Raw genomic sequence first — 17,021 nt, forward strand, 5'->3', positions numbered from 1 at the left:
TTTTGTTTGCTTTGACACTGGAAGAGGCAGAAGATTCTAGTGTTTACAACAAATAATTAAACAACAGCCATTTAACCAAGCTCAAATCACCAAATATATTCCTTACACTGACGCATGGAACTAACTGGATGATACCAGCTTCAGTTCAGTGGAAAATTCTCTCAGACTTGTCATGTACCTGTACTTCTTTAAGGCACATAACACAATATAAACACAAGAGTAATGCCTTCTCTTATCTATTCATAAGATGCCTGTATATGCTTATGTGGGATCTAAGCACACATGGATTACATGACTAAATTCACTTTGAAAAATGTGACACACATTACATCTTTTAAAAAAATATCGAGAGGGAAATAACATGCATTCTCCTAGATGGTATAATTCCATCACAGAAGATTAAAATTCTCAGTGGGGAAACTATTTATTATATGACATTGTTAACATCCAGTTTGAAATGAATAACACTTTCTCCCATTGGTGTTACTCTTAAGGTAGACGTTTCAATGATCTTTTAAAGTTTCCATCTTTACAGAACCTGTCAAGATTTAAAGCATACAAATCTGATTTATAGACAAAAAATGTCTAATCACTATCAGATGCTGCCTTCAGAACATCACAGTAATCAGAGTCTGCTGTCAATTCTAAAAATCTTTAATTGAAGAGTGGGGGAGTGAGACAAAAGTCAAATCCAGTCATGACAACAGAAGTACACATGACTTTAAACATGTCAAGAAAAACATAAAAAAGTATGCATGTGTAGCAAGCTATGAGTTGATCTGATCTATTTTCATGTAGTTTCAGTAGGAATCTATGAACTATTTACTCATCTACAGAATATATGATACACAGCAAATTTTGCAAGATGGTATGTTTCCCACGCACAAACACTTTTTGATGCATCAAGTCAGAAACACCTTACAAAACAAGAACAAGATTTTTATCATTTGTCCTAAATAACATGTACAGTACTGGACTACCAATTTGACTGTAGCTCTCTACCTGAGCCTAAGATAACAAAGCTAGTGGTGTAGTGGGAGTAGTTCTAAAAAATATGTGAAAAACTACTATGTCAAAACACATAAAACAGGAGAAGGTAAGAACAGAAACATTCATACTATAAACAAAACAGAAACTCAAGCACTTGCAATCTTCAGCTTTTGTACCTGTGGAGATTCATATGTGATGGTTTTGGTCTCAGTTTGGACAATGGGGACTTCCTTGGTAGAGATCTCTGTCCTTTGTGAGGCATCAGAAATTGTTACCATCTCTGTTTTTACCACTGGTGGCTGAGGTGAAAAGGGAGGGGAAAAATAAATTGTGGTGGTAACAAAGTAAAAGAGCTTAAAGGAACCTTCAAAACAATTTTTAAGAACCCATATTCAAACACGCATTCAAGCACAGAAGAGTAAAAGCAATAACCTAAACAAAGATAGGAGAAAAATTTTACTTCAAATGTATCATAAATTGAAGTGAAAATAGAAAGAACTGCAGAAAGTGACTTAATTTCTAGTGCAACTTAATAAAAAACAAACTATAGTTGTGTGAAGGCTTATGGTTTTTAAATAGCTTGTGAGTTGGGTAGGCTAAGATTTGTTGTTCTTTCAAGAAGATACCATCTTCAGAAAGAATATTTTCAATGATTGTTTCCAATTATATTCATCTAAAACATTCAGCATTTCTTTTGTGTTACAGAACTACAATGTTTTATCTGAAACTACTCCATTGCTGTTGTATTAATGTTTTAAACCATGAAAGGAAAGGTTCGATTGCCTCGTTAACATTGTAGTTTACTGAGCCTGTATGTTTAGTACACTAGACTGCAGTACTACCAAAACATTCAGTACTTTGAGAAAATTTCCAACATATATAAAAAAAGGAACCACCATATATAGCTATATACTAAATTCATAAATTATTAGCTCAAAGTGTTCAAATACTCGTTTTCTCAAAATTATATTCAGAGAAGTAATATTACAAAAGAGTAAAATTTCATTTAATTATTCCAAAACAAGATGACTTCAAGACTTTCTACCCTACCCATGAGAGCAAATGTGGATGAATCTCTCAAGAGACATTTCTGGAATAGTAAGCCATCCTTCAGTCTACCAACTCCTAAATAAGAGACAGTGAACCTAATCATCAAGATTTAATCTAAAGGGAGTCTGGAACTTTCTCTTTCTTGGAGAGAAACAAAAGATTCCTCCTATCCAATGTAGGTAACTCACAAAACATATAATCAACCTGCCGATAATCCAAAACTGATGTAAGGACAGTATCTTTCTACCGAACATTAGCTTTGACTGCCTAGAAAGGAAGTCAAAGGCTCTTAAACCAAACCACATGACCCCTGGAAGCTTAAAAAGAGAAATCACATGGCACTCAAGAAAAAATGTCTCATCAATACCAGATTGCTGCTTTGGGAGCACCACAGTAATCAGAGCCTGCTGTCAGTTCTACAAATTTTTAATTAAAGGGAGAATGCACCAAAAAGTCAAACTCAGTCATGACAAGCGGAGTACACATTCTCACACTGACCATTTTTTTCAGTAGTATATATGCACTTAAACTAATTAAATCCATGAAAAAGGCATTTAGTGTGAGGAAGCCATGCAAATAAAGACAAAATGATTGCAAGCAGCCAAAACATGCAAAGAAAAATTTAAATGAGAAGTGGGAAGAAAAAAAATAATGTAGTGACTGTAGGAAAGTTTACCCTACAGGTGATTTGGCTGAAGTAAAGAACCCAGAAACCAGGAATGGAGCTGGCAGAAGATCTACAAAGCCGTGCTTTCCCTCTTCTTCCCATGAAAGAGAGAACTCTACTTCTTGTTGAAAAAGCTGAGGAGAATCGGAGGATAGGCAGAGGAGAGAGGCAGGCACTGGCCACCAGAGGAACAAGCTCGACAGTGCAGCTCCCACTTGGGACTCTCATTTACCTCTGAACAACAAATAATTTGTGGCAAAACATCAATGTCAACATGAGACACCTCTCCGTTAACTGTATGTTGTTCTTCCTCTGTGTCTTCTCTTATGTCTTGCTTAACAGTGCCTTCGTGAACACTCTTCTCTGCAGGCATCTTTTGGACAACTACATTTTCCTGGGCCACTGTTTCTACTGTGATTACACTGGCACCTGCTTGTCTGTCTGGGCTGGCTTCAGGCACTGCTGCCTCCCTCTCTACTACCTGGGCTGCTTGGCCGGGCTCTTCCTCCATCTCTTCTTCATATTCTTCCTGCTCTTCCCTTATGATGCCCTCGGTCACACGGTGGTGGGGTTGGTACTCTCCCACATCTTCCTCCTCACTCTCACTGCTGCTGCTGCTCTCAGAAGACAGGGAGGTGGAGTCTTTTTGTGTCACATGCTCCACCTTACGAATCTCCCCAGGACCACTCCCAGGTGAGATCTCTTTACCATTCATTTCTTCTGGGATTACTCTTTCGTCTTTCCCAACCTCTGCCCGCTTCTTCTCCTCCACTACATTCAGAGTTTCATGTGAACTCTATACAAAAAAACAAGATGGATGAAGGAAAACAAAAATATATGAATACACAAAACAACGGCAACTAAAATTAATAGCAGATTCATGTCATGGAGAAAACAAAGATGATTATGATGGCTGACTGAAAGGGAAGCGGGGCGAACGTGAGGGGTATGAGAGACGACAAGCAATGGTGTTAACATGGGAAGGGGAAGGAAGAACCTTAACAGCATCTTTGGCTCCAGTGCAAGGCCCTTCTGACTCGGGAGCACGTGTCTGTGAAACAAAAAGCAACCAAGGACACAAAATCAATAACATTTTACCTCAACAACGACCGAAACAGACATCTGACACTGCAAAGACACAAGAGCAAGAGTCAACATCTGGGAAAACCTTTGCTTGAGGTCACATAGAGGACAACTGAGACAAATGCCAAAAAGCAGACATAAAGAGGCAGAAGCACAAAAACAGCCCGCGTCCTCTCAAAGACACGTTTTTATTACAGCTCCACCTAGAAGCTCCACTCACCTAAGTGAACTTTTAAAGGGACTATACCAAAAGAAACTTTTTAAACCTACTCGCACAAGTAGTTTTGGCTTTAATTCAAGCCTAATACCTAGCTTGGAGTCTTGATTCCTAAATACATATAATACTAAGAAGATGACAACTGTATCTCTTCTTTTGCTAAGTGACTAAAAAATTAATTTGAATGGCAAAACTGTACCTAGCCTTAGATAGCTATTATCATAAAAATGTTTATTTTACAGATGGTTATTATTTTCCTTACTTGTATCATAGAACAGAAGGGATGTGATATATTAGGGCAGATGTCAATGGTAGCAAAGAATATTTTCCTAAATTTCATTTTTTGAGTAACAAAATAGAAGTCTGAAATGCATCTAATTTATTATTGAAAATACTCATTCCTACCCTCCCCCATGTAGATATCTACTTCTTGGAAGTAAATTAATTTACTCTACTTGAGTAATACAAAATTTAAATATTCATAAGTATTGCTGATTGGATACATTGTTAATATAAATTATCATGCTATGGTATTATCAAATAAGGTAGAAATCAATTTATAGAGGAGTTTGTCTTAAAGCTTCAAATTGCCTGACACATTTTAAAAAATCTACATTGGTACAAGTACTGCATAGCAACTTTTTAAAATCTGAGTGTTTTGCATCCCACAATCTAGATGCAGAAGGGCACTATGTTTCTGGACATTACTGTTCTGAAACCTTAGAGACATATACTAATTACACTGAGTTGTCTCCTGTAATGGTAGGGTTTCACTTCATTTTACCCCCAATTCAAAGCACCCAGAGATAAAAGTGCCTCAAAAACATACTGCTTTGTAGTATATATCAACATACATATAGTGTCTCTGGTCTCTGGTTCTGCTACTTTTTTTTTTTTGTCAGTTGTAGGGTTTGAACTCTGGGCCTGGGGGCTGTCCCTGAGCTCTTCAGTTCAAGGCAAGTGATCTACCTCTTGAGCCACAGAGCCACTTCCAGTTTTCTCATGGTTAATTGTTGATAAGAATCTCACAGACTTTCTTGCCTGGGCTGGCTTTGAACCGAGATCCTGAGATCTCAGCCTCCTGAGTAGCTAGGATTACAGGCGTGAGCCACCAGTGCCCAATGTTCTGCTACTCTTAAATGTACTGGAAACGCATGTTTGGGTCACTCAAAATGCCATGTAAATCATGTTACCAGCAAAGCAAGAGTCATCCTTCCAGTTATTGAAACCCAAGAGGTTTCAAATAGTAAGTAAACTGAACAACAACCAAAAACAACCCAAACACCGTGAGTCTATTTTAATAAGCAGGTAACATGTAGCTACTTATTTAAAAAAGATGAAATTTAGTGATAAGAATATTTCTAAAACGGACATTTTAGGATTATTCCAGAAAAGTGTACTATTGTGGAATAGATTCTGCCAAGTTCAAGGAATCCGTGAAGGCCTTTCAAAAACTACCTTCCCTCTTAAATGTAAAGAGAATGTCTGAAATTTGGTTTGGAAAACTTTAGCCTCTACAAATCATACTTAGATTTTATGTAAAGCTTTGCTAGCTAGAACTCTAGGCCTTAGTGGCCTAAATGGTTCTCTGAATTTAGGCAGATTTTCATGTTTTGGACCAATTTCATTTCCTCACATCCAAATCCATTGTTTCCTCAATGTTTTTCCCAAGGACAGTTAATTTTGCCAGTGGCAACACTAAGGGAGGGCCTCATATTTAAAAACTGAAAATTTCTCTCTTAGGCGGTCATTAGTACAAGAGAAACAAGTAAAATGCACCTTAGGCAAGTGTGAGAAGGGCGAGGAGCAAAGCTTTTCTCTAGGTGCATTAGTGTTCACAACAGCGCCCTCTGCTGTCCAAGTGGTGGCTGAGGTGAAGGTGGCTGTCATGCTATCAGAAAAGCCCTTTCCACTAAACAAAATAGATGTTATCTCCTCTTCTAGGCTCTAGACAGGTCGGAAAAGGAAGAGCAAAGAATTAACAATACATCAGGACAACAATGACCTATTGAAGGAAAGGGAAGGTTATGTAAGAATAACGGAACAGCATAAAATGAGAGAAGATAAGAATTAGGAAGATTCTGTAGCAGACTTAGGTGGAGGTTATTAGCCTGAATGCCAGCATTCCCACTGTCCCACTGTTTGAAAACCTTTGACAGCTGTAACCTGCAGAAACCAACTAAAACTCCTAGGTTTATTACTGACGCTTTATCAAAAACTGAGAACCACTTAGCTGCACTCACATATTCCTGAGGTAGTTCCTTGTTTTCTTTTTGTACAGAATGGGCTTTTCAGTGCCCTCTCCACTTGAAATGCTTCTTCCTGTCCTGAATCTTGGGTCACCCACCTCTTCTCAGGTGCACTCTGGCCTTTCTCCTCCTATTGAACTCTGTCCCTTCATACTGTGCCATCTCTCTGGGGCCCACTTAGCAAGTCCATGTTCCGTGGAAGGCCTTTCATAGCGACTCCAGCTCTTATGAGCTCTTCCTTTCCGCACATGACTTTATATAACAAATATTCTTAGCTGCAACCCAAAGTGATTCTCTCAGATATTTAAGCATGCCACAGAGCAATAATGTTGTGGTTATTTTTCATTTGCTTTGTTGGCAAAGAGAAACAAGGAAAAATAATGACCAATCCAGAACTGTAAAATGAATAATGTAAAAATCATTTGTCTCTGAAAAACCACATGTGGTAACTTTAACTTTCATATTTCTGGCAATGATTCCAAATGTGTCAGTGAGGACAAAAGGAAAGCCAAGAACTGTCCTCAGAAGCCTGGAAGGCCACCAGGGCTACCACAAGGTTCCTCTCATGTCACAAGTTTAAAGAAAAATAAATGCATAGCAACTGCAAGATGGTGTTCTAAGAGGGATGATGAGAGGAAAGTGAATAGGAGAAAAATGTTTCTAGACTAATTTGGCTCAGTTATTATCCCATCATTACATCTTTCCCTGGGGGAATGGGAGTCCTTCCTAGTAAAACATCACTGGGGAGTTTAAGTAAGTGCTATGCATTCAATTAGTCAACAAATAACTACAAAAGTATCTCAAAACTACAGTATACATGATCCTTATTAGACTCATAAAAGAATACCTTGTCTTCACAATACAATATATAAAAGAAGGCATGAGTTATTTATTGAAGGCAAAATAACTTGTTTTCCAATTTTCTCTTCTATACTCAAAATCATTTACATTCAAGTCAAGTCTACTTTGAAAGTTTGATGTATTTATTTTTTAGGCAATAAAAAAACACTTTTTAAAAATCTATAAAACCCATACCATGGGAACTTGGAAATTTTATTAGACAAATACACAATAGTTTTCATTTTGTGCTTCAACAGAGGTAAGACTCAAAGATAAACAAGAAATACTGAAAAATCCAAGAGCTAAAAAGAAGTTATCATTTTAAAAACTAAACAGGTATTTTATCCAATTTAAAATATTCCAATAGACTCCACTGCTCATATGAGTTAACAGTAGTGGCATGATGTTTTAAGAAAAAAAATAGTAATATATATCTATATGAAAATAAAATAACAAACATATATAATATATGCATGGGTCAATAAGCATTTCCTGGGTGAATGGATGAAAAGTTGTAATCAGAACAATCCATATATATGTCTAACAAGTAAATTTTCCTGCATGTGTTAGAGAGGTAAGAACAGAAACTTCAAATGGGGATAAGAAATCTAGGAGCTTTTCCTGGCTTTGATTTCCTTTAACATTACTATAACTTCTACAAAATATTTTACACTGCACGTTTCTAAACATGTGACCCAGAAAAATACTGATTTTTAATTATCTTAATCAAAATTCTAGTTCCTACTGTAACAAGTCCAAGCACATCACTTTAAATTTGATCAAATGACCTCACATGACTTGCTTCTAGCAGGTAGATTTTAATATATGTATATATACAAATATTTAAAAGTATGTGATATTAAAGTTATCATTATACATGTGATTCAACCGGTTTTGGATTTCTGGTTAAACTTTAAAGTGAATAAACCATTTGCTTGAGTTTCTATGACATTATGTTACTCATTCTCATTTGGAAACAATTTCATTTCAACTAGACCTCAAAGTCTCTGAGGGAATTTCCATGTATTCTGCTCCTCCCCCTCTCCCATGCATTTTCATTCTCATTAGTAAAGTCTACTTTGTGGAAAGGTAATTCTGTCACTGTTTGCATTCACACTTCCTTTATAATCCATTCCTTACCCAGTGCCAGAGGGATTTTTGCCGGACATAATTCACATCACTACTCACCTTAAACAACTACAATAGCTTCCTGTAACTCCCAATATAGCCTAATTTTTGATGCTCTCATGTGACCTGGAATCTGACTTGTTGGACCTTGCCTTCCTTTGCGCTCCTCCTTGTTCACTAAGTCAGTTTGCTTCTGAACGTAATTTTGGCCTTTGGCTGTTGTACTTATTCTTCCTATGTCTGCCTCTGTCGCCATTAATGTCTCAATTCCAAGGCCACGTTCCCCTGAAGCTCCTCAACTCCCTTCTAACACAGTATTATATTTCACATTCTTATTAGAACTTACTTCTCAGTAACTGTAACTCTCTAATTGGACATGTTTGTTACCCCCTCCACTAGACTCTAAGCTCTCCTTGGCTGACCAGCTGGCTAAGAAAAATCAGTAGAAGAATAAGAATATAAGTGCAATGAAAGCAAATTTCCTCACTAATGTTGGACATTTCATAACGCAGGGGCACAAAGAAAGGTATGAGGGCTGCCATTAAAAACACCTTAAAAATAACATTTCCAAAGGTGATATGTGATTAGTGATTGTGTTTTTCTACCAGCATATTAGTGTTGTACAGAGAATTTTCATGTGAAATTAGTTTTCTAACTGTCAGCCACTTACACCAAGTTAGGGATCACTTGTCACTTAACCTGGATGGTATTTCTGCATTTTGAGTGATCAAGTAGAGTACTTATACAAACACTTGTCTCACCCAGTGACATTACAAGGCTATGGAGAGGGGCTTAACTGTTTAGACACTCAAAAATTATTATACATATTGTAGACTGACATAGGAAAAAATTCTCTATGGCTGTGGACAGAAATACATGGAAAGGGGAAAAAAGCAAGAGCAGGTCTAAGGATGCAAGGTGAACACCTTGTCTGCCTCCTGAGCTTTTTCTTCAACAGTCCGTGTTTTGGCCATCAGGTACTTCTCCTTCATGGATAAGATATCCTTGAAAAGATGGTCTCCTTTTCTCTATTGTTTTAAACAACATAAATCAACAAATAAGACACATACATTACACCTATAGCAGCACAAACATGAAACAATCCTGTGGGTCTGTGGAACAAACCAGATGAAGCAGCACATAAACAAGGGCCAGACCTTATCATGTCATCACACAACGTTTTTCCAGAAACACTCTAGAAGATAGCTGAAATTGACTTTACTGTAAGGAAATCTGAAAATAAGAACTGAAGTGGTATCAGACTTTAAGGGCCTACCATGCATGGTGTTTTAATCTTGTTATCATGTTTTTCCCCCCAGTGCCGAAATTATTGTTGCTCATCATTTCCTAAAGGACTATTTTCAACACAAATTTAAAAACTTAATACTATGAACAGCTTTGCTTCTTAAGGAGGAAAGGATGAATAAAAGAGCATCAAAATGTCTAAAATATGGTACATTCAAATTTCACTGGACACTGAAAGAAGAAAGATGAAATGTAACTTCTTTATGCACTTTAACAACTTCACACTAAATATAGTGTGATCCACCTCAAGGAGGAGCCACCCATGGAAGGTTTTAAGTCAGAAACAGGAGAGAGGGATCTGGAAGCACCAGAGAGGACCAGAGGGAGAAAGGAATGAATGAAATATATTTTGAGAGAGTACTCTAAAAGACTTACATTAGTGGAAGGAAGAAGTAAACCACAGAAAGGAAAATGAATGAGTATGAAAAGATATAATGGCTGAAAATGTTTTTAAACCACTATTCTTTAGGATATTTCAATATTAATTATGATATAACATTTTACAAGCTTTCAACAGGGTTCATACTTCCTTAAAGGTAAATTTTATCTCATTCTCCTCATAGTAATGATTATAAAGCATTCTAAACAAGATCTATATTTACTTCTTGTTTCAGAAGTCAGTAACTAAGAAGCTTATTCAATACAATACTTAGTTTCTAAATTATCTTGTATAATAATTCATTATGACTAATTTACCTGAATAAAGAACTGAACTTACTCTGAAAATATCTCAGAAGTACTTTGAAACTCATACCATTTTTTGAATAACTAGGCCGATAAGTACTACATTGTTAATATTTAGTATTTAAAAAAATGTTAGCAATTCCAAACACCATTAAGTGGGTACATTCTGTAACTTCTGAAAATCAACACACAACAACTATAGTTTTACTGAACAAAGGGAATGAGACATATAGCCAACAAATAGCTAATGACATACCCCTTGTGTCTGTAGGGACAGAGGTGTGATACGTCGTTTTTCCCATTCATTGGGGCGCGGCTCAGGTGTGGATTCCATAAAATTGCGCTTGAGTTCACTAATGCTAGCCTGATGTCTCAGTATGTCTTCCTGGGCCTTATCCAGGTCCTAGCAATATGTAACGTAACAAGGGGGGAAATCCAAAAGGAAAAAAAAACCCAGTAGGACAAAAATAAAACCAAAAAATAAGACAAAGTAAACGTATGATTAAAAAAAAAAAAAAACATAGTAAAGCAAGAAAAATGCCAAGTCTCAAAAGCCATATTATCACCCAAGAATAATCTTAACACATCCATCAAAATTTGAAAATAAAGCCAATGTGCAATTTTATGATTTATATTTGGAAGGTTTCTGGTTTCTTCGGTTTGAATTTTTTTTTAAGAATCATCATTATATTATTAGAAGGAAGCCATAGAAGTAATCTTCAAAGGGGCTGACAATGCTTCTTTCTGCACTCCAATTTGAACTGCAGCCTGTGACTCTGTCTCATAAATTTTTCTTGCTGATAAGGGTTACTACTAAAATTGTATTCTGTGAACACAGAAAATCAACTACAACACAGAAAAGTAGTTTCAGAAGGCCTGAAGGGAAAGCCAATTCAGGATTAGCTAAAGGTGAAAAAAAAACAAAGGCTGACTTTTGTCAGGAAATTCCAGTGGTGGTTTTTAATAATCCATAAGGAATAAGTATAAATGTACAAGTAGCTACCTCTGTTTGGTCTTTCCACAAAACAATTAACCACATGCTGGTCTCATGAAATGTCAAGCACAAAAGTGAGTCTCAGTCACCTCACAGGCCAATGGTCCTTATACAAAGAAAAACTACCAGGTCTATTTTCAATGGAGTAAGCTCTGCTAACTGATGTCCTAGGATTTTTTTTTGTAGACTGACTCTTATAATGGTATGTGTGGTAATTAGCACTCAGGAAACGGTTTTAACTGACCTTTAAATGTTTCCTTACATTCTCAAAGTCACAGGGCCGCCTGTTAAAGCTTTCACCCCACTCCCCGGTCATGCACCTGATAAAATTAGGTAATTTTATATTCATGCACAAGCATAGTAGCTCATCTATGAGCTTCTATAGCCATTTGCAAAGACTCTAACCCTAAAAATCTTTGCATGGCATGAGGGGGAATGATTTGTGGCTTGAGATCAGGCACATTTCTTGCATTTGTTCAAAGCAATGTTACTTATTATACCTTACGGCATTTTAGTAAGTTAAGCAAATACAAATTTTCAACAGTTATCAAAGCTGCCAAAAGCAACCAAACAGATTAGTCAAATTATAGAGTTGCAGTTTTCTACAGAATATACAGCCACACTGTACCTTAGCACAGGAAGAATAAAACCTGTTCTCTTGTGACATGGGGAACATATTTTGAACTTCCTAATTAGGTAACTAGGCTTTCTCTTTTTACCCTCTCTCCTCTCCTCTTCTTCTTCCTCTCTTTCTCTCTCTTTCTTTCTGCTCTTCTCTCTCCTCCTTTCTCCCCTCTCTATTTTCTTCCTAATCAAAACAATTCAATTAATCAGTATACTCTCAAATAAAATACTTTAAAGAGGTCATGTTTCTAATCACACGGATTTAGAAAAAATATGAACACAGATCAACGAAGTATTTAATGCAGTATCTGTTGTCCTTAGTCTATCTTAAAGGTGGGATGATATTATTTCAGCTTCTTCACCCTACAGATAACCCAATAGGAAAACAGGCTTATGGATATACTTTATCTGACTAAATGGATATACTTTATCTGATTAAAAAGAACATTTTTCCCCAGTGGTCACTTTGAGAACTTCCAATAGATATCCCTATCTAAGCAATTTTAGAAGAACCACGTTGGACTGGTACCATGCACTCCCCAAGTTCAATCTCCCCATGCATTACATGCACTGTGCTTGAAGAAGATTGCCAGCCAGCCTGTGAGTGACCTCCCATCCACAGCAGCCTGGCAGCCATTAGGACAGAGTTGTTTTCTTAGATCATACAAACCTCCAACATTAAATTGCTATGTCTGACATAAATATTATCCCCTTCTACTCTCAAGGAATTTTTCTGTGAAATTAAATCACACACAGGGGGAAAAGGCAAATAAACAAAAATGTATCAAACAGCAAGCACTAGAAACAACCCATCTGACAGACTTTAAAAGAGGCACAAAATCTTAAAAATTTGAAGCCATAACAACAAAACTCAAAAATAAACCCTAAAAGCATATTCCATTATCATCCCCACCCTCAACAAGGATAATGACAGGCAGCAGCCACCAGATAATTCGATTTCAGGGGACAAACAGCCACCTCTTCCAGCTGTGTTTTCTCCTCTTCCATCTCTGCCTGCAAGATCACACCCAGCAACGTAAATGATGAAGCAGCATTACCAACCTTTCTTGTTTGGCCCCTGACGATGCAGAGTATTTAGCCACTTTGGTCTTTCTTCACCTACAATGTTGTACAAATGATGGAAATGATCCTTTGCAAAGGTGGGATGGCGAATGGAGGCTTCACTCTCTCTCAGTCCCTAGATCATGCTTTGCTTCGCAATGTTTTAAACTCAGAATTGAAAACAGGAGAGTGCAAATATGGCATAGTCTATGTCAACTAGTAATGAGACCAAGTATAGTGATGTATAGCTTTATGTCGGTTACAAATTTTGCATTATTAGAAACTGCTCTACCACTAGTTTTTAAATAAGGATTTTTTTGTGGGGAAGCAAAATTAGTTTATTTAGCTACTATCATATTAAAATGATGGGTATCTAAAAATAAGCTTTGAAATGCTGCCTTTTCTTTATAAAATTTTGTCCTTAAACAAGAATAATTTTCCACAGCTAGAAATTTCTCAATTTTCAATAATATAAAAACTGATTATTAGAAGCTTAAAACTAGCATAAACATGGAGTAGGCTTTGAAAGCAAAGTACTGATTTTGATATGAGAGGAAAATAATCTCAGGTTAATGCATATATGTAGTATCTTTCCTTTCTTTGCTGGGAAGAGACTGCAGAATCTGAGAGTTCAAATGCTCGCATTTGTTTGCTATTTCTGATTAACTATTATGGCAGTTTTGTAAGCAGGGAGCTCAAATTGTTTTTATCAGAGCTGAAAAATGGTATATGATCAATTTATGAAAGAATTTGCTTGGTTAACACTCAAGTCTCCTAAAATATTGATCTTTGGTATTTCTCAAGTAAACCTGAAGAATTGTGGGTACTTTTTCTACAATGTATACTTATTGTATTTTTTCGGATTTTTCTTTAGGTTTGCTCTGAATTTTGCATATTTATTTACTCTATGTATTGAGACACTAACTAAACAGACTTCATTAGTTTAACCAGGTACATTAAAACAATGTGAACAATTACTTCTTGTAGTGCAGAGATAAACCTTAAGAAAAAGAAAGAAAGAAAATTGCCTTCTTTTATAGGGGTAAAAAAAAAAAATCTTCAAACCAGACATCTAATTTTAAATGAAAGAGCACTCAGAGGACCTAAGTATGTGTAATATAAGCTTTCAAAAAGCCACATTTCATTTTCACATGTTGTTAAAGGTAAGAGAAGAGTATCCTCCTCATGAAATACCTGACAGTGAGTCTTACATATATGATTTAGGGTAGGGGGAAAAACACCAGTTAAAATTCATCTATCTGGTCTCCAAATGCTATAGAGTTTCTGAGATCAGACTTACAAATGTCAGAAGCAAAGGTTACAGATATAATCTCATGAATGCAAAAACAAATTTGGATTTTGAGCAAGAGAAATAACAAGACTAAGGAGCATTATATACAATTTTATCTACTGCATTCTAAGTTAATTCCAAAAGGAACAGTTCCCATCTTAAAGGAACGTACTTACATTTTTCTGAAAAACAGACTCAATATGAATTGTTAAAGACAATATAAGCTCCTCTCTAGAACATATTTTTTTTGGGGGGAGGGGTGGGTCCGGTCATGGGGCCTGAACTCTGGGCCTGGGTGCTATCCCTCAGCTCTTCAGCTCAAGGTTGGTGCTCTACCACTTGAGCCACAGCGCCACTTCCAGCTTTTTTCTTTTTTGCTTATGTGGTGCTGAGGAATCAAACCCAGGGCCTCATGCATGCAAGGCAAGCGCTTTACCACTGAGCCACCTTCCCAGCCCCGCTAGCATATCTTTAAAAACAAAAAAAGGGATGATTTTATAAAAGAATCCTATCATTTTGTTCTCAACTGAGAATGTGTGGAGCTGGTCAAAGGACAACAAGTGCTTATACTTATCTCTCATGCACTAAAGTGTTGCATATACGAAAGTATGAACTGATATTGAGGGCAAGCAGTGAAAATTATGCACATGTTTACACTCTATATATTAGAAAGGGTATATAATGGAGTTGGGTTGACTTTATAAAATGCAGCTATGGAGGACTGCCAGCGATCACTTCTTCCTCCTCTGTTTTGTCATTCCAGTCATACTCACAAAAAACATTACAGGGGGTGGCTTTAGCCTCCAGATAGCAGAGGGCTAAAGCCAGAGGAAGCGCAAAGGTAAGAGAAAAAGGAACAGACTGAGAAGCCGAGAGAAGCAACCCAAAGATGAGGACAAGGGAAGGAATGAAGGAAGGAGATGTGATAGGGACGTAGTGTTGAACATCAGGAGGGAGGAAGGAGACCCAGAGCTTGGGGAGGCTGGGGAAAGCAAGATACCCATCTTCATCCAGAAGGGAGGGAAAGCCAGAGGGAAAACATTTGTAGAAGCTAAAAGAGAAGTAACCAAACTCTGAATCCCTGTGGCTAGTCACTTTAAGAGTTTTCTCATGGATGAGATGAGGACAGTCAGGCTGAGAAGGAACTATAACAGGTTCCAAGTCAGAGTCCAAGGTGGTAAGCTCAGAGTCTCCCTGCTCTGATGTTTCACCTGTGGAAATGAGCTCTAAGCTGTCTAGTGTGATCTGGTCAGCCTCCCCAAAAGGGTCTTCCTCTGAAATATCTGACAGCAAGTCCACTTCAGGGACTGGCAACAGGTTTGGGGAAAAAGATGAGGTGCAACGGATGAGTGGTGAAGGTGGGCACATGCAAACAGTCTATTCTCAAGGGCAAATCCATGAGTGAATATGACATTACACAACAGATATATTCAAGGGAGAGACAAATGCAGAGGGAAAGAGGAAAAAAGAACAAATGGGTAGTTAGTGAAAACTTTACTCTCAAGGAAATTTCATATTAACACAGTGTCACTAGAAAACAAATTAAATGGTCAGTTTTAGGAAGAAAAACTGGACTACTTTCATTACATCAAAATTTATAAGGATCAACCAGTTATTGTCAAATCAGTTGCAAATAAATTCTATAAACTCAACAGGCTCCATTTGCCCTTAAACCTGGCTGCTGACAAGACATTCAAAGCATTAGCCAGCATAACCAGGCATTTGCTGAAAACAAGCAAGAATTCCTTTGGAATTCAAAAGACAAAAACAGTTATCTTGAAAAAAATAACTGCATACATCCATCTAAATATGGAAAATGGAACAGAAAGCATGTGAAATGCAATGCTCTTCTGTGTCAGAAGTAAGCAGCCACTAACCCGGGTGACCTTGTTAGCAGTTTTCTTTGTTGCTGTTTTTTAAGATTTGACAAATTTTTCAGTAGTTGACTGACATCTTGCTGGACACCGTTTCTATTGCAGTTAACAATAATTTACAGCCAAATAAATTTATAATCTAGTAGTCACAAATTCCTTAACAACAGAATGCAAATGATCTGCTGTTACCTGAAGAAATCATGTGTCCTTCTGGAGTAAGTAAAGTAAGCAAACCTCCCCATCAGGACCAGGAAAACCTTCATAATCCTTGGACCAACTTGGTCCAACCACACCTCCATGCTGGGTGTAAGATGTCATTAGTAACAGGCATAGGCAACTACTTCATTTAGCAGGCCCAAAATTCTTTTCAAACAAATCACCATTTCATAAAAAAAACACAGAGATCAACACGTTACACTTTAATACTTACTTGTACCAAACCAAATGTAAATTTCAAATCATCACTGTAGTGGTTCCGTGATTCAATGATAAGAAGATTATAAAGAAAGTCAGGAAAGCCAATGAGCTACTTACTTTCATTAATGTAACTTTATACTGAAACATATTGCCTAAACATCAGTCAAAATGAGGTAAGAGATTACTGTTAAAACCATTAAACCATTCAAACCATATTTGCAAAGTGGGAAAATACATCGACATTAAAAAAAAAAAAGGTTAAATTTTAAATATTTAACTTGTGAAGTAGAAAATCCAGCAGGTAATCTCTAGTCTAAATATATGTTGAAAGCCTTGCATAGTACGAGTGTGCCATACCTTTCCTTCAATGAGCTGCACATGTGAACCTTTACTTGCGCTTCGAACATCCCTCCGGCCATCTCCATCTTGTACCACCATGGCAGTGCTGACGACTCCAGAGCCATATGCTGAAATTTCTCCAGCAGGACCTGGAAAATCCTTCATAAAACTTTGGTCCACAGAACCAATCAGAGCTACAAGAAAGAT

General features: G+C 37.0%; 2 protein-coding genes across 15 annotated transcripts in view; both read right to left on the bottom strand.

Moving 5' to 3' along the window:
* Positions 1-17,021, bottom strand: part of Epb41l2 (erythrocyte membrane protein band 4.1 like 2) — a 174,494-nt gene that overhangs the window by 14,869 nt on the left and 142,604 nt on the right. For 4 of the 14 annotated variants that reach the window (XM_042673703.1, XM_042673721.1, XM_042673712.1 and 1 more), the window contains exons 12-18: positions 16,833-17,008; positions 12,502-12,564; positions 10,470-10,616; positions 9,151-9,252; positions 3,705-3,758; positions 2,940-3,503; positions 1,167-1,289 (exon numbers count right to left, since the gene is read on the bottom strand). In XM_042673703.1, the coding sequence (XP_042529637.1) occupies positions 1,167-1,289; positions 2,940-3,503; positions 3,705-3,758; positions 9,151-9,252; positions 10,470-10,616; positions 12,502-12,564; positions 16,833-17,008 (1,229 nt within the window). Of the gene's footprint in view, positions 1-1,166; positions 1,290-2,939; positions 3,504-3,704; positions 3,759-9,150; positions 9,253-10,469; positions 10,617-12,501; positions 12,565-16,832; positions 17,009-17,021 lie in introns of those variants that run through there. The other 10 variants (XM_042673739.1, XM_042673779.1, XM_042673806.1 and 7 more) reach the window with 10 other exon arrangements.
* Positions 14,653-15,936, bottom strand: LOC122103286 (band 4.1-like protein 3). Its single transcript, XM_042673824.1, has one exon. The coding sequence runs from the start codon at positions 15,550-15,552 to the stop codon at positions 14,896-14,898; it is 657 nt and encodes a 218-aa protein (XP_042529758.1). The 5' UTR covers positions 15,553-15,936; the 3' UTR covers positions 14,653-14,895.

This window comes from Dipodomys spectabilis, unplaced genomic scaffold (assembly GCF_019054845.1).
Source record: "Dipodomys spectabilis isolate Male_0828 unplaced genomic scaffold, ASM1905484v1 ptg000001l, whole genome shotgun sequence".
NCBI classification, from domain to species: Eukaryota; Metazoa; Chordata; class Mammalia; order Rodentia; family Heteromyidae; genus Dipodomys; species Dipodomys spectabilis.